The 22,763-nt window shown below is 44.3% G+C and overlaps 1 protein-coding gene across 2 annotated transcripts in view; it reads left to right on the top strand.

The window, feature by feature from the left end:
* Positions 1-22,763, top strand: part of LOC110489401 (CUB and sushi domain-containing protein 3) — a 660,686-nt gene that overhangs the window by 312,488 nt on the left and 325,435 nt on the right. For both annotated transcript variants that reach the window (XM_036971422.2, XM_036971421.2), the window contains exons 7-8: positions 4,862-4,939; positions 21,329-21,416. In XM_036971422.2, the coding sequence (XP_036827317.2) occupies positions 4,862-4,939; positions 21,329-21,416 (166 nt within the window). The remainder of the gene's footprint in view (positions 1-4,861; positions 4,940-21,328; positions 21,417-22,763) is intronic.

The raw sequence follows: 22,763 nt of genomic DNA, 5'->3' as shown, positions 1-22,763 counted from the left end.
CACCAAGGAAGGCCAAAACTTCTTCCCACAAAAACAGGCTGAAATTACAGTTGTTTTTTTCAAACAGCTCTTACACTAAAAGGGCATTATCATCATTTACACAATTTCAAAGTATTATTCCAACCTCATAGTGTGGAAATATCTATAAAACACAAGGAAATCACGTTTTTGACTGCACTGGCTCTTTAATTGGGATATGTTGTCAGGTCACATTTTTATTGTGTTGTCAAAGATGTCAACAGTTTGTCAGGGGGTTTTGTAGTGTCTCTGGGGATTTCATTTTGACATTTGAGTTACAATGTGCATGGGGAAATTGCTAGATTGCTGAAGTTAGCAGAACTGAAACTGCATAAATAAACATAATTTTGCACCAATCTTGGAAGTAATAAATCAGAACAATACATTTTCTATATAAGGTTCTATAGCTCCTTTATCCCAATAAAGTATATCACTGCCCCCATAAGCTAGAGGCTATGAGAGAATGATCAGAGCTTCTTTAAGTTGTTATCGGGCACCAATTTCAACTTGAACTTGATTTGTCCACTTAACTCCATGCTCCAAGTGCTACCATTTTCTCCTCAATACTAGTTGTAGTTTACGACAAGTCCTATTTCTTTAACCTTTTTACAGTGCAGGGTTTTCTAACGGCTAGCCAATTAGACATGGTGGAATGTGTGTCTAGTGTCCAGAGGATGTATTTTATAGACGACCACACCAATGTAATGACATTGTACGTTTTGACTGGACAGATTGGAAATACCATTTGGTTTGTCTCAAGGCCTTACCTGGCCCTTACACCTTTAAACTACCTCCCCTCACTACCCTAGTTCAATTATGTTATTTTAACCCACCTCCTCTCACTACTCTAGTTCAGTTATGTTCCTACAACACTAACGTGGTTTTATTGGCCCTTTAACCTGTGGCCTTTAGGCAAGGTAGAATGAGATATTGAATCCTCGGTTGCCAGGCTATAGCAGAATTCTCTGTATATATTTCTGTCTCACCCAGTTATAGTGTAGTACCGGCCGCAAGATTATAGTGCAGTATAGTACAGACTGCTTTTCATTTCCATTCCTTTAAATCCCCACTAAAGTCAAAATAGCACAAAACAAGTGGAAAATAGATTCCTCAAACACATGGTTAAATGTATGCTCTATGACAGTGGTTCCCAACCAGGGGTACTAGGACCCCTAGGGGTACTTGGCCTATCCACAGGGAGTACTTGAGAAGACTCATAGGCTTACTGCTAGAATGCACATGAGGGGGTACTTCAGGGGTACTCCTGGCAGAGAAAAATTCAGTTGTTACGGTAAATGAAAAAGGTTGGGAACCACTGCTCTGTGATTTGGTACGTAACCATTGTCTTGGAGTCAAACTGCATTTTGATTTACTAAATTAGAAAGACATGTTTTGATAAGAGATGGTTGCCTTCCTCTTCGTACATATCCTTTCTTAGTCATTCTACGAATGACGAAATGTCACGACTGAACATCAGATATCAACCAATAGGCAACCTGTGCGAGTCGGCATAGGGCAAGAAACGCAAATGCATTTTAAATGGACTAATTTTAGCTTCTTTTGGCACAGCATGGGAATCAATGTATAATTTTGGCTTTATTTATTAATGAAAGAATGCTGACCAGAGGGCTATAAAATGGGAATAATAAACCATTCAGGTTTGGTTTAATAAGAGCTCAGACTGAAGGTGCCATTTGTCAATCCTACATAGTGCATGAGGAATGCCTTGGGTCTTTAAGGCTGCGTTTGAATTGGTCTTTTACCTAATCAGATCAGTTCTGAAAAATATCTGATGTGAAAAGATCTGATGTGATTGGTCAAAAGACCAATTAGTGGAAAAAATTATCAGAATTTGGGCTGCCTGTGTAAACACAGCCTTAAATAGTTTACATACTGTATCAGCACAAAGAAACTCGTGGGCTGATTTATCGCAAAGCAAATTAACCAGATCCCAAGAAAGGACATTAAGGCATGGCATGCTGCTCAAGTGGTGCTCATCGGTGACCATCGAAGTGTCACCCGTAAATTAAGAGGCAGATCCCTCACAGATGAACTATAATTAAGTAAGTCGATTACATGTCATTATTAAAAGAGTTCGTCATCTGTGCCATTATTCATGTTGGGCACTGCCTGTACGGAAGAGGTACTGTCCACTCTAACGGAATATAATAACAGCTTGAATGATTTTCTGTTATTCTCAGCTGTACACACTGTTGCTGACATGACATGGGGACTTTTGACTTTTTGAAGAATTTCAAGTGAAAATATAACATCTAAGCAAGTAGTAACAGGAAACCACAGGTCTGCAGAAGCTTTGAAGCATACTGTACAGTAGCCGCCCATTAGTCAAAAACTGGTTGAAAAGTATAAATCTGTGTGGAAAACTGATTGGAATATTTTTAAAAACGTAAGGGAATTTCTTATTTTTTTCACCCAACTTTTTACCTATAGCCAATGACATGGTCACAGTTTAATTCACGTTGAAATGCAAATCAAATCTAGACGTTGAACACTTTTTCCTTACAAGTTGGTCTGTTCATAATCGGAATTACACAACCTTTGATGTCTGAAACTCTAAGATTATGTTTTTAATGCAATCTTTCCCCTTATAAGGGACAGGTTAACGTGTATTGGGATGAGTCTTGTCCTTGAGGCAGAACTGAGCGATTCCACATGGTGGACCAGCTGCAAAGTCAAATGGGTATATTGTAAAAATGAGCTTTTTGGTCTTAATTGAATGTTAGTGTTAGGCATTAGGGTTAGCAGTGTGGTTAAGGTTAGGGTTAAGTTGAATTACTTTTATGACTTTGTGGCTGTTCCAGCTAGTGACTACTCAGAGCTGCCTCCAGAACAAGATTCATGAAGAAAAATTCTAGCCTGCGTGTAAGGGTGGGCAAACCTTTTTGATCTCAGCCATCTCTATGTCAATATTCTGAAGGACAACTGGCAGTTGTCAAAAACCGTTGCACCTCTCATTCTGTCATTCAGTGAAACATGTATCGACATATCATAATGAGTTTCACCCCAGACTTCATCTTTGGATCAAGATGTTAAGAATGACTTAGCTCTATATTTAAAAAAAAGATTCTCATATTTTTTTACAGACAAGCTGAATCAGTGAAGTCAATGTGCTAGTGTACCTTTCTGTGATAAATGTGTGAGGCTGTGAGGGTTGCCCTGAACTACGGAACCATGAGAGAGAGAGAGAGAGAGAGAGAGAGAGAGAGAGAGAGAGAGAGAGAGAGAGAGAGAGAGAGAGAGAGAGAGAGAGAGAGAGAGAGAGAGAGAGAGAGAGAGAGAGAGAGAGAGAGAGAGAGAGAGAGAGAGAGAGAGAGAGAGAGAGAGAGAGAGAGAGAGAGAGAGAGAGAGAGAGAGAGAGAGAGAGAGAGAGAGAGAGAGAGAGAGAGAGAGAGAGAGAGAGAGAGAGAGAGAGAGAGAGAGAGCACCTCCACAGCCTCACACAATGCTACATGCTTCTTATCCCACCTATTTTCCATATCCTAATATAATCCTTCATCATCCCATGTTATATCTGACAGTGAATCCATGGGTATTTTTTAACAAAAGTGTTAATTACGTAATGATAGACGTTTGGGTTTTTTGAACGCATACTGTTTTGGAAAACAGAAAAGAAAACATTTATCATGATGTTTTTACACATGTTGAATGTGATCCTGTTGTTATTATTATTATTATTATTACACTTGTCATTCCTCACAGGGCTTCTGTTCAAATGAGCTGAAATAGTGATGAAAGCCTTCAGCACAACACCTGAAAATCCTTATTTTGCTCAGGGGCAGTGTGTGTGTATGTACGTGTGAGTATGTGTGTATGTACGTGTGTGTATGTGTATGTACATGCGAGTATGTGTGTATGTGCGTGTGTGTATGTGTATGTACGTGTGAGTATGTGTGTATGTACGTGTGTGTATGTGTATGTGCGCGTGAGTGTGTGTGTATGTACGTGTGTGTATGTGTATGTGCGCGCGAGTGTGTGTGTATGTGTATGTGCACGTGAGTGTGTGTGTATGTAGGTGTGTGTATGTGTATGTGTGAGCGAGTGTGTGTGTATGTACGTGTGTGTGTATGTAGGTGTGTGTATGTGTATGTGTGAGCGAGTGTGTGTGTATGTACGTGTGTGTATGTGTATGTGCGAGCGAGTGTGTGTGTATGTACGTGTGTGTATATGTATGTGCGAGCGAATGTGTGTGTGTATGTAGGTGTGTGTATGTGTATGTGCGAGCGAGTGTGTGTGTATGTACGTGTGTGTATGTGTATGTGCGAGCGAGTGTGTGTGTATGTACGTGTGTGTATGTGTATGTGAGAGCGAGTGTGTGTGTATGTACGTGTGTGTATGTGTATGTGCGAGCAAGTGTGTGTGTATGTGAGCGGACGTCTGCACTGTTATGTCCCAACGTGCCATTCTGCGGCATAACAAATCGGCCATTCGGTTGCAAAACAAAACCTTGACAGCCTCCTCTGCCCTGAAGACTCCTCTGAGGATTGTGGCTAAAGGCTGATCCATATTGGCTGCTCTACTCTACCCTGGTCTGGTTTGCCATCCTACAAACCCCCCCCCCCCCAATCATTTCAAGGTTGAAAAATGAACAGAAGCCCTGTAGGCTACTTATATATGAATATCTTTCTCCTCCTCTTCTTTTTATCTTTTCATTTTAGCTTGCCTATTTTATTTCTGTACATTATTCTTTGTTGTTACCTGCTGCTGCTATGATTTATGCTCTTCTTCATAAGCTTGGAGGATGGGTTTCTTGGTTTTCAATGCTGATCAGTTTATTTGGAACCTGTTTTACCTGATTTCATGTTTTTGTTTTCCCTTTAACTAGTGAAAAGGTCTGTAGACTTTAAATCTAGAGGAGTAAAATTATTCCCAGGAAAAGACAACAGCAACAAGTTTTCTATCTGTGAGTCTACCCTTTGTTACTCTGTTATGGTAAATCTGTGATTTCTGTTTTCCCGTGTGTGCTTGTGCATGTTTGTTTGTCGATGTGTTTCATGTTTTCAATAATTTGGTCATTGCTTTGTTTGGACATCATAACCTGTTGAATGCACGATCAGTCCCCCAGCCCACCCATCATGCCTTGAATCAATAACCATTGGTCTTGTGCAGCATCAATAATGATAAGGCATATGTGCACTGTGCAATCCTGAAGGATGAAGGTTGCCTTGCCCGAGCCAGAACAGCTAATCCGGCAGGAGAGAGTACACCCCCTGGACAGGATACTAGTCTATCGCAGGGCCTTATCCCAAATCCATCTCCTTAATGCTGAGTGCCAAGAAGAGAGGCATCTGGCCTCATTTTTTATATGACTCAAGAAAAGAGGCATCTGGCCCCATTTTTGGTATGACTCAAATAGGGATCAAACCCACAACCTCCTAATCTCAGGATGTACATTAACCACAAGGCCACTGAGTTGATGTGCAATCCTGGAGTTACACCACCATCCAAAACCCAAATGATTTGCTTCATGCCGTCAAGAAGATATTCCAAAAACAATAACACACATTCTGTTTGCTGATTAGGTCACAATGGCTAACTAGCCAGGTGAAGCCACTGTTCCTAATTTTCATTTGCAGACCCTTAGGCTGAATTAATTAAGAAAGATGTGCAAAATTAATCAAGCAAGCTCAGATTATTTATAACTCTGTGTGAATCACACATATTGTTGGTGTATCAATTGTATTACGAGGGCATTGGCTGTATTACAAGGACGTTCTCTGTATTAAACGATAAGTACCCTCAGCAGTATCCTAGGTTTCAAATAATTGAGTAGTTTTGTCGTGACCATCTGTGTTACAGTATAATCCAACTGTAGCATGGTATATCACTATATTAACGTGCCATGACCTCACAATGAACCCAAAGCTCAGCTGTGGTACTACCAAGTCATACATGTGTCAAAGACGACAGAGTTAATAAACAGAAACGCTTGTGTCAAGTTAGCTATATGTGTTTGTGTGGATAGGAAGATAAATTATAAATTAATGAATGTTAATAGTGTTCTGGTGAATAATGCACTCTTGAGCTCTGGCCGTCCTGTGCTACAGTGCACGTGTGTGAGTCGATATCGCTTAAAGCCTGTTCCAAGGTGTAGCATATGCAATATTGATTTGAATTATCTGATATTAGGGATGCATTCCACTCCTCAAAGTGGGTAGTCGATGCAATTTCCCTTATTATCGAATCCGCGGGCCAACTCTGGGAGGGAAAAAAATAAAAACCTCTGACTTGGGAAGCATCTTAAATTGATGGAATCCTGATGAACAAAGTACAAATTATTGACGGCCACAGGGTTTTTAATTAAAGACCTAGATAACAACAAAAATCTAGTCGGTGTACAACGCATTATGCTGGGAGTCAGGAAGCAGGTGCAGAAGGTAAGTTTAATGATAAGAATAAGGCAGATGAACAAAACAGGAGAAGCGTACTGAACGTGAACAAAACCAATACTGCCTGATTGCTGAGGCTACTGAGGGCTAAATAAAGGGAGAGTAATCAAGGTGATGATGAGGTCCAAGTGTGTGTAACGATTGGGAGCAGGTGTACGTAATGATGGTTGCCAGGACCGGTGGTTGGTAGGCCAGCGACGTCGAACGCTGGAGCGGTGGAGCAGGAGTAGGTGTGACACAGTGACACTCGTGTTTTTGACCGATGTGTCTTTTTTATTTATTTATTTTTTTATTTTACCTTTATTTAACCAGGTAGGCAAGTTGAGAACAAGTTCTCATTTACAATTGCGACCTGGCCAAGATAAAGCAAAGCAGTTCGACAGATACAACAACACAGAGTTACACATGGAGTAAAACAAACATACAGTCAATAATAAAGTATAAACAAGTCTATATACAATGTGAGAAGGGAGGTAAAGGCAAAAAAAGGCCTTGGTGGCAAGGTAAATACAATATAGCAAGTAAAACACTGGAATGGTAGTTTTGCAATGGAAGAATGTGCAAAGTAGAAATAAAAATAATGGGGTGCAAAGGAGCAAAATAAATAAATAAATTAAATACAGTTGGGAAAGAGGTAGTTGATAGGGCTAAATTATATGTGGGCTATGTACAGGTGCAGTAATCTGTGAGCTGCTCTGACAGTTGGTGCTTAAAGCTAGTGAGGGAGATAAGTGTTTCCAGTTTCAGAGATTTTTGTAGTTCGTTCCAGTCATTGGCAGCAGAGAACTGGAAAGAGAGGCGGCCAAAGAAAGAATTGGTTTTGGGGGTGACTAGAGAGATATACCTGCTGGAGCGTGTGCTACAGGTGGGAGATGCTATGGTGACCAGCGAGCTGAGATAAGGGGGGACTTTACCTAGCAGGGTCTTGTAGATGACATGGAGCCAGTGGGTTTGGCGACGAGTATGAAGCGACGGCCAGCCAACGAGAGCGTACAGGTCGCAATGGTGGGTAGTGTATGGGGCTTTGGTGACAAAACGGATTGCACTGTGATAGACTGCATCCAGTTTGTTGAGTAGGGTATTGGAGGCTATTTTGTAAATTACATCGCCAAAGTCGAGGATTGGTAGGATGGTCAGTTTTACAAGGGTATGTTTGGCAGCATGAGTGAAGGATGCTTTGTTGCGAAATAGGAAGCCAATTCTAGATTTAACTTTGGATTGGAGATGTTTGATATGGGTCTGGAAGGAGAGTTTACAGTCTAACCAGACACCTAAGTATTTGTAGTTGTCCACGTATTCTAAGTCAGAGCCGTCCAGAGTAGTGATGTTGGACAGGCGGGTAGGTGCAGGTAGTGATCGGTTGAAGAGCATGCATTTAGTTTTACTTGTATTTAAGAGCAGTTGGAGGCCACGGAAGGAGAGTTGTATGGCATTGAAGCTTGCCTGGAGGGTTGTTAACACAGTGTCCAAAGAAGGGCCGGAAGTATACAGAATGGTGTCGTCTGCATAGAGGTGGATCAGAGACTCACCAGCAGCAAGAGCGACCTCATTGATGTATACAGAGAAGAGAGTCGGTCCAAGAATTGAACCCTGTGGCACCCCCATAGAGACTGCCAGAGGTCCGGACAACAGACCCTCAGATTTGACACACTGAACTCTATCAGAGAAGTAGTTGGTGAACCAGGCGAGGCAATCATTTGAGAAACCAAGGCTGTTGAGTCTGCCGATGAGGATGTGGTGATTGACAGAGTCGAAAGCCTTGGCCAGATCAATGAATACGGCTGCACAGTAATGTTTCTTATCGATGGCGGTTAAGATATCGTTTAGGACCTTGAGCGTGGCTGAGGTGCACCCATGACCAGCTCTGAAACCAGATTGCATAGCAGAGAAGGTATGGTGAGATTCAAAATGGTCGGTAATCTGTTTGTTGACTTGGCTTTCGAAGACCTTAGAAAGGCATGGTAGGATAGATATAGGTCTGTAGCAGTTTGGGTCAAGAGTGTCCCCCCCTTTGAAGAGGAATGGTCTTGGGGAATGGTTATCTGTCATGATGAGCTAGGTATGTTCAAGGGCATTCCGATGTTAGCAAAAATATGGAATGCTCTTGATTTGATGTTTTATGAGTGCATTAATGAATGTTTCATTCTATTCTTATGAAGCATTTTGTTTACCTGAAACCGTTTTGTTCAGTCTGTGTACTTGACACTGTCCATGCAATTAATGTTGTCCACATTTTTTAGCATACTGATTTGTCCATCTACACTGAACAAAGGCACTTCACGAATGGAAAGATTTGTTTTTGTCTACTTGAAGAGCTTGCACCACTAATACTGTGCAAAGTCTCAAAAGACAACATGTTCAACTAACTCTATGTGTAATGCAGAGCGCCTTATAGGAGCAGTTAGGGTTAAGTGCCTCGCTCAAAGTAAAAGCAATGTATTCCTGCACAACATCATATTTTCATTTTCATGATTTTATAAAGGGTCTGCAACGAAAATGATCGGTCATATTTAATGTTAGGTCTATTGCGAAAAAGCTCCTGTCAAAACAGTGCTTTTGAGCAATGCAGCCTTTTCGACACCCATTTGGATTTTCACTCATATTCAGGGACAATTTTGTATGAAATAGAAGAAGAAGAAAATAACCAGGATTCCCATAGTCCTCGGTGTCCTCTTCGGCATGTGTGCATGTCATCGCTGCGTGTTTGTTTGCTGTGTTTGGGCCGTGCCATATTGCATGTTATTAAATCCACATTAGAGCAATCAGTTAAATGTATTCACAGAGACATGCTTTGCTGTATTAATGCATTTATACAAATATGACGAAACTGAAAAAGCCCCAAAGAACAAAACACTGTTCTTCGAAAGCTACTTATCTTTCATTTACATCAATATTATACACAGAGAAAGTCAACAGAAACAATAAAGACTGTAGTGCATAAACATACTAATGTGTGAACTGAATAAGTGTTCTTATACCCAGTTAGCAAGACTACAATGGCCCATTTGGCCGAATCCCCCCCCCCCCCCCGGCAAAGTTGTAGGCCCTCCACTGCATACTACAGTACATACGGCTTCCTAGAAGTACTCTGGAATAACTTGAAAAGCAACTACATTGTTAATCAAGGGCATGACAAGACGCATGGCTTCCTTCCACTTGACGGGAGAAAGACTCCTACTCACTCCAAATCCAATCATCAATAAACCAGGCAATGTGATGAGAACTGGACCCTGGGGAGTCTTTCTGCATGGTTTGTCCATGTTGTACACAGCTTTCTGAGGTCTGTCTTTGTGTGAATGATAAATGAGTGACTGTACATTGAAACCTGTGACAGGACTGCGACTGGTGTAACAGGTGAGTTGTATGTGTGTGTGTGTGTGTGTGTGTGTTTGACTGACTACTCACTGCCAGCCTGTCTAAGTATGGTACTGAGGTTCAAACCCCCTTGGGTTTCACACTTCGCTGGACATCTCTGCGGGAATAAGAGGCAACTTCTCTAAACATAGCTGACAAATTGTCCTGGTGGTGAAGGGAGGGACTCGATGGAGTGTGCCGAAATTTCATGTGGCGAAGCCTGTCGTTTTAGAACTGCTTTCCAAAGTGACGGATGGTGAAAACAGGGAGCTGGCGTCCCAGCACTGAAGCTTATACAGAGAGTGGTTGTGTCCAAAATGGCACCCTATTCCCTATATAGGACACTGCTATTGACCTAGGGCCCGCTCTGGTCAAAGGTAGTGCACCATATGGGGAATAGGGTGCAATTTGAGACGCACTGAGGGTAGAAGAGTCTTGAATGACCCTCTGTAATCAACTGAACAGAAAATCTGTCTTTCCTCTCTTTGCCTTGTGCCATGCCTCATCCATCATACATGAGACCCTAGAACTATTCTCCTGGCATTTTTAAATCATCGCTGTTTTCATTAGGCCATGTTGTGATGCGCTCATACGACAAGAAACATAACATTGATAGACATAACATTAAGAAACACTGACAGCCATAGATAGAGGATCCTGCTCTCCTTTACTCTACAAAATAAAATACAAAACTTAAGGGCAATCTGGGATTGTTACATCTTTTGAACTTTGAAATTAATGATTTTCCAAAAAAGGGGGTGGGCAGACTGCTTCGTTGTTTTTTTCAAATCCCAGAGTACTCATTTTATGTATGACTGATGGCGGTATGAAATATACATACAGAACATTGATAATGTATTGCTCATTTGGACAATAAAGCACCAGAATGCAACAATCAACAATCACAGCAATCCGCAGTCATCCCCAAAGGGGAACCATTTCTCACCATCATTATTTTTAAAGGCAGATGTATTTAGACTTATTCTATGTGTAGTGAGTGTTTTTGGGGGTTGTTTCTTGTCTGACACCACCCTTAGCTGAGTTGCCAACAACCAGATGTATCCGGATTTCAGGGATACGACTAATTCAACTTAGCTTCCTTTTCCGCTGAAAAACGGATGTGGGGACTCCGCTCAGGCATATTATTTTACGCCTGCTATGTTAGTTTGACACTGACTGCTACTTTCAGGGAGTATTTTGGGATTTCTCCAGCAGCTTACTGACCTAGAGGGAGGCAGCAGTGTAAACATATCCTCCTCTCAGCTGTCAAGCGCACTGACATGCTGCTGCTGCTGCTGCCGGTTTGAAAGGAGAACATTTTAGGGCAAAGTAAAGTAGCTGCGGAAAAGCCAAAATAAGGCGGCATTTTGCTGGCTTTGTTTGTGTGTGTGTGTGTGTGTGTGTGTGTGTGTGTGTGTGTGTGTGTGTGTGTGTGTGTGTGTGTGTGGGTGGGTGGGTGGGTGGGTGGGTGGGTGGGTGGGTGGGTGGGTGTGCGTGTGTTCACTGTTTATGTGTATTTGTGGAATCCATCTACATTTCTACAGTAGCGGTCAACAGTGGACACAACCAAGAAAGTGTTAAACAAATCCAAATGTATTTTATATTTGAGATTCTTCAAAGTAGCCACCCTTTGCCTTGATGACAGCTTTGCACACTGGAATGAGTCGGTGTGTCCATACTTGACTGGTACTGTATTCAAAAAAAGCTTTTATTTTAGTGTCTATAGTTCCTAAAATGTTCTCGTATAATGATAGTCGTTCTAGCGGTTCTGTTTGTTTTCCCCATTATCCCATCAGCAGGTCTGCTTCATGCTGATTTGTTTTTATGTTCATCCATTTTAGATATCTGACATTTACTCAGCAGTCGGAAGCGACACGAATGGCCATGGTACATATCTGAAGTAGGCACTGGGGCCTCTCTTAAAGCACTGTCAAAGTAAGAAACAGTGAACGACCCAGTCTGCTCTAACTATACTCTATAAAGGATTATAGATTGTATATTAGATAAGACACCAGTACAAAGTTTGCAGCTGTCATTTACAGAGGTTACATAGTCATCAAAGGTCAAACAGTATTTACACTAATCATTAAGAAGTAAATGTGTTCCTTCTGAACATTTATAGCTAATGCATATACATTAGGCCCTTGTCTCATGATTTAATGTCCTGGTTCATGAAGACATATATGCTCAAGAATTCCCGCAGTGTTTCTTAGTCAATTAGTCGTTCAGGCCTTTGCCATTCTCTGTGCATCACACTATGTAGCCTACACTACGCCAGGTGGCTCCTGAGAGATATATCCAACGGTCAAACTACTCCCAACAAAGCAACAAAGAATATAGGCCTACAGTACATACAAAAGATCTAATTAGCAGCCCTATCCACAAACATACATACACCTTTTGAACTCACATACAAGTATCCAATACGCCTACACACGAAGGAAAAAATGCATAATGTCCCTTCTTAGCATATTCTACTTCAGAAAGCCAGTAAAGCCAGTAAAGCTCATTCAGCAGGGAGAAACATTGTTTTCCTGTGATGCATATTCTATCAAATACTTTGAATTGTTTTCGTTCTTGTTCTGTGTGGCTCATTGCATATTCCTACATTTCACCATTCATTTTTTCTTATCTGCTGTCTGTTGTTTTGCTGGTCACAAGGAGATATACTATGTAAAATATAAACTTATTTTGTAGCCTGGTTGGTCTAGCAGTAATGTGTTAGCCTCCGGAACACATGTCTACAGTGTCGGTACATAAGTTTGAATATGGCTACTACCCCTTTAACATAATCTCTCTCTATCTTTCCCCACTATCAGTCTGGCCTACTGCTCTTTAACATAATCTCTCTCTATCTTTCCCCACTATCAGTCTGGCCTACTGCTCTTTAACATAATCTCTCTCTATCTTTCCCCACTATCAGTCTGGCCTACTGCTCTTTAACATAATCTCTCTCTATCTTTCCACAGTATCAATCTGGCCTATTGCTCTTTAAAACAATCTCTCTCTATCTTTCCCCACTATCAGTCTGGCCTACTGCTCTTTAACATAATCTCTCTCTATCTTTCCCCAGTATCAATCTGGCCTACTGCTCTTTAAAACAATCTCTCTCTATCTTTCCCCACTATCAGTCTGGCCTACTGCTCTTTAACATAATCTCTCTCTATCTTTCCCCACTATCAGTCTGGCCTACTGCTCTTTAACATAATCTCTCTCTATCTTTCCCCACTATCAATCTGGCCTACTGCTCTTTAACAATCTCTCTCTATCTTTCCCCACTATCAGTCTGGCCTACTGCTCTTTAACATAATCTCTCTCTATCTTTCCCCACTATCAGTCTGGCCTACTGCTCTTTAACATAATCTCTCTCTATCTTTCCCCACTATCAATCTGGCCTACTGCTCTTTAACAATCTCTCTCTATCTTTCCCCACTATCAGTCTGGCCTACTGCTCTTTAACATAATCTCTCTCTATCTTTCCCCACTATCAGTCTGGCCTACTGCTCTTTAACATAATCTCTCTCTATCTTTCCCCACTATCAGTCTGGCCTTGTTACGGTGAGTGAATGAGGACCCAAAAGCGAACTAACTTAAACAGAGCTTCTTTAATAACCAAACATAGGTAGGCTCAGATAGACTGGCAGATTCCGACAGGACAGGACAAGGTTACAGCAAACATGACGATAGTCTGGCTCAGGCATGAAACACAACAAACAAGAATCCGACAAAGACAGGAGCAGAAACAGAGAGAGATATAGGGACCTAATCAGAGGGAAAAAGGGAACAGGTGGGAAACGGGGTGAATGGGTAGTTAGGAGGAGACAAGGAACAGCTGGGGGAAAGCGGGGGAGAAAAGGTAACCTAATACGACCAGCAGAGGGAGACAGGGTGAAAGGAAAGGACAGAAAGACACAACATGACAATACATGACAGTACCCCCCCACTCACCGAGCGCCTCCTGGCGCACTCGAGGAGGAAACCTGGCGGCAACGGAGGAAATCCTCGATCAGCGCACGGTCCAGCACGTCCCGAGAGGGAACCCAACTCCTCTCCTCAGGGCCGTACCCCTCCCAATCAACGAGGTACTGGTGACCACGGCCCCGAGGACGCATGTCCAAAATCCTGCGGACCCTGTAGATGGGTGCGCCCTCGACAAGGATGGGGGGGGGGGAATGACGAGCGGGGGCGCGAAGAACGGGCTTAATACAGGAGACATGGAAGACCGGGTGGACGCGACGAAGGTATCGCGGAAGAAGAAGTCGAACTGCGACAGGATTAATGACCCGAGAAATACGGAACGGACCAATGAACCGCGGGGTCAACTTGCGAGAAGCCGTCTTAAGGGGAAGGTTCTGAGTGGAGAGCCAAACTCTCTGACCGCGACAATATCTAGGACTCTTAGTTCTACGCTTATTAGCAGCCCTCACAGTCTGCGTCCTATAACGGCAAAGTGCAGACCTGACCCTCTTCCAGGTGCGCTCGCAACGTTGGACAAAAGCCTGAGCGGAGGGGACGCTGGACTCGGCGAACTGAGATGAGAACAGCGGAGGCTGGTACCCGAGGCTACTCTGAAAAGGAGATAGCCCGGTCGCAGACGAAGGAAGCGAGTTGTGGGCGTATTCTGCCCAGGGGAGCTGTTCTGACCAAGACGCAGGGTTGCGAAAAGAAAGACTGCGTAAGATGCGACCAATAGTCTGATTGGCCCGTTCTGCTTGACCGTTAGACTGGGGGTGAAAGCCGGAAGAGAGACTGACGGAAGCCCCAATCAAACGGCAAAACTCCCTCCAAAATTGAGACGTGAATTGCGGACCTCTGTCCGAAACGACGTCTGACGGAAGGCCATGAATTCTGAAAACATTCTCGATGATGATTTGTGCCGTCTCTTTAGCAGAAGGAAGCTTAGCAAGGGGAATGAAATGAGCCGCCTTAGAGAACCTATCGACAACCGTAAGAATAACAGTCTTCCCCGCTGACGAAGGCAGTCCGGTGACAAAATCTAAGGCGATGTGAGACCACGGTCGAGAGGGAATGGGAAGCGGCCTGAGACGGCCGGCAGGAGGGGAGTTACCGGACTTAGTCTGCGCGCAGACCGAACAAGCAGCCACGAAACGACGCGTGTCATGCTCCCGGGTGGGCCACCAAAAACGCTGGCGAATGGAAGCAAGCGTACCCCGAACGCCAGGGTGGCCGGCTAACTTGGCAGAGTGAGCCCACTGAAGAACGGCCAGACGAGTAGGAACGGGAACGAAAAGAAGGTTCCTAGGACAAGCGCGCGGCGACGGAGTGTGAGTGAGCGCTTGCTTTACCTGCCTCTCAATTCCCCAGACAGTCAACCCGACAACACGCCCCTCAGGGAGAATCCCCTCGGGGTCAGTGGAGGCTACTGAAGAACTGAAGAGACGAGATAAAGCATCAGGCTTGGTGTTCTTAGAGCCCGGACGATAAGAAATCACGAACTCGAAACGAGCGAAAAACAGCGCCCAACGCGCCTGACGCGCATTAAGTCGTTTGGCAGAACGGATGTACTCAAGGTTCCTATGGTCAGTCCAAACGACAAAAGGAACGGTCGCCCCCTCCAACCACTGTCGCCATTCGCCTAGGGCTAACCGGATGGCGAGCAGTTCGCGGTTTCCCACATCATAGTTACGTTCCGACGGGGACAGGCGATGAGAAAAATACGCGCATGGGTGGACCTTGTCGTCAGAGAGGGAGCGCTGAGAAAGAATGGCTCCCACGCCCACCTCTGACGCGTCAACCTCGACAACGAACTGTCTAGAGACGTCAGGTGTAACAAGGATAGGAGCGGATGTAAAACGATTCTTGAGGAGATCAAAAGCTCCCTGGGCGGAAACGGACCACTTAAAGCACGTCTTGACAGAAGTAAGGGCTGTGAGAGGAGCTGCCACCTGACCGAAATTACGGATGAAACGACGATAGAAGTTCGCGAAGCCGAGAAAGCGCTGCAGCTCGACGCGTGACTTAGGGGCGGGCCAATCAATGACAGCTTGGACCTTAGCGGGATCCATCTTAATGCCTTCAGCGGAAATAACAGAACCGAGAAATGTGACGGAGGAGGCATGAAAAGTGCACTTCTCAGCCTTCACAAAAAGACAATTCTCTAAAAGGCGCTGGAGGACACGTCGAACGTGCTGAAGATGAATCTGGAGTGACGGTGAAAAAATCAGGATATCGTCAAGGTAAACGAAAACAAAGATGTTCAGCATGTCTCTCAGGACATCATTGACTAATGCCTGAAAGACAGCTGGAGCGTTAGCGAGGCCGAAAGGAAGAACCCGGTATTCAAAGTGCCCTAACGGAGTGTTAAACGCCGTCTTCCACTCGTCCCCCTCCCTGATGCGCACGAGATGGTAAGCGTTACGAAGGTCCAACTTAGTGAAAAACCTGGCTCCCTGCAGGATCTCGAAGGCTGAGGACATAAGAGGAAGCGGATAACGATTCTTAACTGTTATGTCATTCAGCCCTCGATAATCTATGCAGGGGCGCAGAGACCCGTCCTTCTTCTTGACAAAAAAAACCCCCGCTCCGGCGGGAGAGGAGGAGGGGACTATGGTACCGGCGTCAAGAGCTACAGACAAATAATCCTCGAGAGCCTTACGTTCGGGAGCCGACAGAGAGTATAGTCTACCCCGGGGGGGAGTGGTTCCCGGAAGGAGATCAATACTACAATCATACGACCGGTGTGGAGGAAGAGAGGTGGCCCTGGACCGACTGAACACCGTGCGCAGATCGTGATATTCCTCCGGCACCCCTGTCAAATCACCAGGCTCCTCCTGTGAAGAAGAGACAGAGGAAACAGGAGGGATAGCAGACATTAAACATTTCACATGACAAGAGACGTTCCAGGAGAGGATAGAATTACTAGACCAATTAATGGAAGGATTATGACAAACTAGCCAGGGATGGCCCAAAACAACAGGTGTAAAAGGTGAACGAAAAATCAAAAAAGAAATGGTTTCGCTATGATTACCAGAAACAGTGAGGGTTAAAGGTAGCGTCTCACGCTGAATCCTGGGGAGAGGACTACCATCCAGGGCGAACAAGGCCGTGGACTCCCTTAACTGTCTGAGAGGAATGTCATGTTCCCGAGCCCAGGTCTCGTCCATAAAACAGCCCTCGGCCCCAGAGTCTATTAAGGCACTGCAGGAAGCTGACGAACCGGTCCAGCGTAGATGGACCGACAAGGTAGTGCAGGATCTTGAAGGAGAGACAGGAGTAGTAGCGCTCACCAGTAGCCCTCCGCTTACTGATGAGCTCTGGCTTTTACTGGACATGAAGTGACAAAATGGCCAGCAGAACCGCAATAGAGACAGAGGCGGTTGGTGATTCTCCGTTCCCTCTCCTTAGTCGAGATGCGGATACCTCCCAGCTGCATAGGCTCAGCTCCCGAGCCGGCAGAGGAAGATGGTAGTGATGCGGAGAGGGGGGCAACGGAGAACGCGAGCTCCTTTCCACGAGCTCGGTGACGAAGATCAACCCGTCGCTCAATGCGAATAGCGAGTTCAATCAAGGAATCCACGCTGGAAGGGACCTCCCGGGAGAGAATCTCATCCTTTACCTCTGCGCGGAGACCCTCCAGAAGACGAGCGAGCAAAGCCGGCTCGTTCCAGCCACTGGAGGCAGCAAGAGTGCGAAACTCAATAGAGTAGTCAGTTATGGATCGATTGCCTTGACATAGGGAAGACAGGGCCCTGGAAGCCTCCTCCCCAAAAACAGATCGATCAAAAACCCGTATCATCTCCTCCTTAAAGTCCTGATACTGGTTAGTACACTCAGCCCTTGCCTCCCAGATTGCCGTGCCCCACTCACGAGCCCGTCCAGTAAGGAGAGATATGACGTAGGCGACACGAGCAGTGCTCCTGGCGTAAGTGTTGGGCTGGAGAGAAAACACAATATCACACTGGGTGAGGAACGAGCGGCATTCAGTGGGCTCCCCAGAGTAACACGGCGGGTTATTGATTCTGGGCTCCGGAGATTCGAAAGCCCTGGAAGTGGCCGGTGGATCGAGGCGGAGATGGTGAACCTGTTCTGTGAGGTTGGAGACTTGGGTGGCCAGGGTCTCAACGGCATGTCGGGCAGCAGACAATTCCTGCTCGTGTCTGCCTAGCATCGCTCCCTGGATCTCGACGGCTGAGTGGAGAGGATCCGAAGTCGCTGGGTCCATTCTTGGTCGGATTCTTCTGTTACGGTGAGTGAATGAGGACCCAAAAGCGAACTAACTTAAACAGAGCTTCTTTAATAACCAAACATAGGTAGGCTCAGATAGACTGGCAGATTCCGACAGGACAGGACAAGGTTACAGCAAACATGACGATAGTCTGGCTCAGGCATGAAACACAACAAACAAGAATCCGACAAAGACAGGAGCAGAAACAGAGAGAGATATAGGGACCTAATCAGAGGGAAAAAGGGAACAGGTGGGAAACGGGGTGAATGGGTAGTTAGGAGGAGACAAGGAACAGCTGGGGGAAAGCGGGGGAGAAAAGGTAACCTAATACGACCAGCAGAGGGAGACAGGGTGAAAGGAAAGGACAGAAAGACACAACATGACAATACATGACAGGCCTACTGCTCTTTAAAACAATCTCTCTCTATCTTTCCCCACTATCAGTCTGGCCTACTGCTCTTTAAAACAATCTCTCTCTATCTTTCCCCACTATCAGTCTGGCCTACTGCTCTTTAACATAATCTCTCTCTATCTTTCCCCAGTATCAATCTGGCCTACTGCTCTTTAAAACAATCTCTCTCTATCTTTCTCCAGTATCAATCTGGCCTACTTCCCTTTAACACAATCTCTCTCTATCTTTCCCCACTATCAGTCTGGCCTACTGCTCTTTAACAATCTCTCTCTATCTTTCTCCAGTATCAATCTGGCCTACTTCCCTTTAACATAATCTCTCTCTATCTTTCCCCACTATCAGTCTGGCCTACTGCTCTTTAACAATCTCTCTCTATCTTTCTCCAGTATCAATCTGGCCTACTTCCCTTTAACACAATCTCTCTCTATCTTTCCCCACTATCAGTCTGGCCTACTGCTCTTTAACAATCTCTCTCTATCTTTCTCCAGTATCAATCTGGCCTACTTCCCTTTAACACAATCTCTCTCTATCTTTCCCCACTATCAGTCTGGCCTACTGCTCTTTAACAATCTCTCTCTATCTTTCTCCAGTATCAATCTGGCCTACTTCCCTTTAACATAATCTCTCTCTATCTTTCCCCACTATCAGTCTGGCCTACTGCTCTTTAACATAATCTCTCTCTATCTTTCCCCAGTATCAATCTGGCCTACTGCTCTTTAAAACAATCTCTCTCTATCTTTCCCCACTATCAGTCTGGCCTACTGCTCTTTAACAATCTCTCTCTATCTTTCTCCAGTATCAATCTGGCCTACTTCCCTTTAACATAATCTCTCTCTATCTTTCCCCACTATCAGTCTGGCCTACTGCTCTTTAACATAATCTCTCTCTATCTTTCCCCACTATCAATCTGGCCTACTATATATATATATATATATATATATATATATATATATATATATATATATATATATATATATATATATATATATATATATATATATATATATCATGGTGTATAAGACCCTTTTCACAATTTCTCAAGATAAACCTTACTGTATTTCCAAAGACACATGTTTTAACTCCTCCCACGCTGGGATTTTGAGAAAGTATTATTGTGTAAGACACTGAGCTCCAGCCAATTTCATTGCAGTACCTAAATGTTAAAGTTTCATGGATCTTCCTTCTATTAAATACTTGTGTGCTCCCTCCGCTCTGCATGCTGTTCTATTGGTTCCTGTCTTCAACTTCAGCTCCTCAAACTAAACCCAACGGAAATTAAATAGGAATTAAGAATCTGGATATTGGGTACGTCCCTAATTATACCATATTGTAATGCACTCTTTTTGACCAGGACCCATAGGGTTCCGATCAAAATTAGGAATAGAATACCATTTGCGATACTAGCCATTGTGTGGTACACCCAGCCACTGATCATCAGTCATCTAATTCCCCATCCATCCAGCCTAGCATTATGCATTATGCAAGCTAGCTATTTGCTATCTGACCCTGTGTACTGGCATCCTCCATTAGGCAGCCGGTAAACAAGACCAAGAGATGGAGCTAGGACTGGTGGATTTGATAAACAGCACTCAGCTGAGTGTTGATGTCGTGCCACATGACACATCAATAGTAATGGACACCATCTGTGCAGTTGAAGATAGAGAAGACAGAACGGCTGGAAGAACAGCATAGAAGACTGGGTTCCTGTTAGGAAGTCTAAATGTGGCAAGACCTGAGTGTGCTTGTCTTTACGCGACAGAGCTATTTTGGGAGCAAGGAATAGATGTAAATGGACATAGTTTTAGCACTGTGTTGGAAGTACACATGTCTCTTCGAAAGAGGTGCCTAGCTAGCCACACAAAATACTAATTCATTTTGACTGTGGTTTATATATTTACCTGAATTTCAAAAATATTACAAAATACTTCCTACCCCTCCGGACTAAAGTCTGGTCCCTGACAAGCATTTAAATCATTTAAATCTGTTGTTTTCTCCTGAAAAGACAGGTCTTTGAGACAGTGAACAATGGGCTGCTGCAGCTGGCTTTTGACCACCATAACCACCTCTAAAACATTGAGATGCATGGTCAGATGTGGTCCAAAGCATTGGTCTGTAATTAGCTTGGTGTAGACACTAGCCCCCCTATCCCCTCCCCTTCCTTCCCCTCCTCCGTCCAGTCAGACCATGGTGTTGTGGACAATATTAATGGCCATGGTGTGAGTGAGGCTCAGTCACAGGGAAAATGAAAACTGACATGCCACTCTCTGCCTCAGATGGAAAGTGATCCAAATGAATCACAATCAGGTTGTGAGAAGGTCGATAGATTGCCCAACACTAGGCGCAAACTGATGATGCTCAGGGTAAGAGGTTACTGCTTATACCACTGCACCACCGCAGGTCACAACGCTCTAGCAAGCCGTGAGAATAATTGATGATAAATTATGTTAATGGTGCGTAGTTTTTTATTATTTCCTTTTCATCCTTCCCCAAACTGAACCTCTCAGAATGAATGCCTAAACTGTTAACATTTGTGTTGTTTCAGTTTTAACCCTGTAGCCATGCAGAATGAATGCATCAAAAATAGACATTCATCCATAATATGTCGAATTTCAAAGGGAAACTATGAGATCTTGTTGCTCCTCCACCATCTTGCTGTGCACCTAACACCCTGTACATGCTGAGTGTTGGTGTGGTAGCTGTTCCATCTCCTCCCCCATCTTGCTGTGCACCTAACACCCTGTATATGTTGAGTGTTGGTGTGGTAGCTGTCCCATCTCCTCCCCCATCTTGCTGTGCACCTAACACCCTGTACATGCTGAGTGTTGGTGTGGTGGCTATTGTGTAAGAACAGAGGCACAGGGCCAGCATGAGAGCCTTGTCCTCTTTCTCTGGCCCGCTCCGACTGCTCTCCTGTATATATCATAATGCTCTGCTCTTATCTCCCCTGTCCAGTGAATGAGGGGGGCATCAAGCAGGCGTCCAACTCCTGTCCTGACCCGGGGGAACCAGAGAACGGCAAGAGGGTGGGCTCCGACTTTAGGTAGGTCATTTTGGGGTGAAGAATGGACCCTTACTAACATAGCACCCACTGGTCCCGGAGAGACAGGACACTGGATTTGCAAAGCCTGTGGCAAGGCACCTCTAGGGTTGCAAAATTCCTGGAACTTTCCCAAAATTCCCAGGTTTCCCAGAACTCCTGGGTGGAAAATTCCTGGAATCAGAAGGGAATAAGCAGGAAATCTCCTCCTCTCGGGATTGCTGCAAAACCAGGGAATTTTAGGAAGGTTACAGGAATTTTGCAACCCTGGGCACCTCCTATGTGGCTTGCACGTTGCAATGTGTTGGAGAACATACTGATACTGACAAAGTTTTTTTTCCCACCACAACTATAAAGAACAATACAAAAAGAAACAAATACTATATTATTTACTACTTTTACTGAGGTGCTGACTTGCTGCACCCTTCGACAACTACTGTGACTATTATTATTTGACCATGTTGGTCATTTATGAACATTTGAACATCTTGGCCATGTTCTGTTATAATCTCCACGCGGCACAGCCAGAAGAGGACTGGCCACCCCTCATAGCCTGGTTCCTCTCTAGGTTTCTTCCTAGGTTTTGGCCTTTCTAGGGAGTTTTTCCTAGCCACCGTGCTTCTACACCTGCATTGCTTGCTGTTTGGGGTTTTAGGCTGGGTTTCTTTACAGCACTTTGAGATATCAGCTGATGTACGAAGGGCTATATAAATACATTTGATTTGATTATTTATGAGTTATTTATATGCCCAGTATAGACAAAGCAGATGAAGTTAAAACAAACAGCCTACAGCTGTTAACATGAATATTCTCCGAGGGCCATATCGCCTGTCAATGACAGTGGAAGGACACTGGACATTGATTGTAGAAGGAAGGTACTCTGGTGTCATTATGAGTGCAGTGTCATGAGCGTGACACACACCAGTAATACAGTTCAACCTGAATATGACACTAGCCTCTAGTATCGCTCCACCTGAATGGGAATCACTTCTCCTCTCATCTTTAAGTGTTCATTCAATGACACACACACCACTTCACTGTGGAATGTTGACAGCAGCAGCTCAATGTGTGCAAAACCTAGGTAAATATTGAGCTCAGGGCCTGTAATCATAAGGTGTCTTAGGGTATAAAGGGTTACCTTTATTTAACTAGGCAAACCAGTAAAGAACAAATTCTTATTTACAATGACAGCCTACCCCGCCAAACCCTAACCTGGACGATGCTGGGCAAATGCGCCACCCAATGGGACTCCAGTTGTGATACAGCCTGGAATCAAACCAGTGTCTGTAGTGACACCTCTAGCACTGAGATGCCGTGCTAGAGACTGCTGTCCTACTCCTACTTGGAGAC

The sequence above is a fragment of the Oncorhynchus mykiss genome, chromosome 30, assembly GCF_057628025.1.
Source record: "Oncorhynchus mykiss isolate SJ-2025 chromosome 30, ASM5762802v1, whole genome shotgun sequence".
Lineage (NCBI taxonomy): Eukaryota > Metazoa > Chordata > Actinopteri > Salmoniformes > Salmonidae > Oncorhynchus > Oncorhynchus mykiss.
Note: the sequence above shows the minus strand (reverse complement) of the source record. Positions and strands in the feature narration are given on the sequence as shown.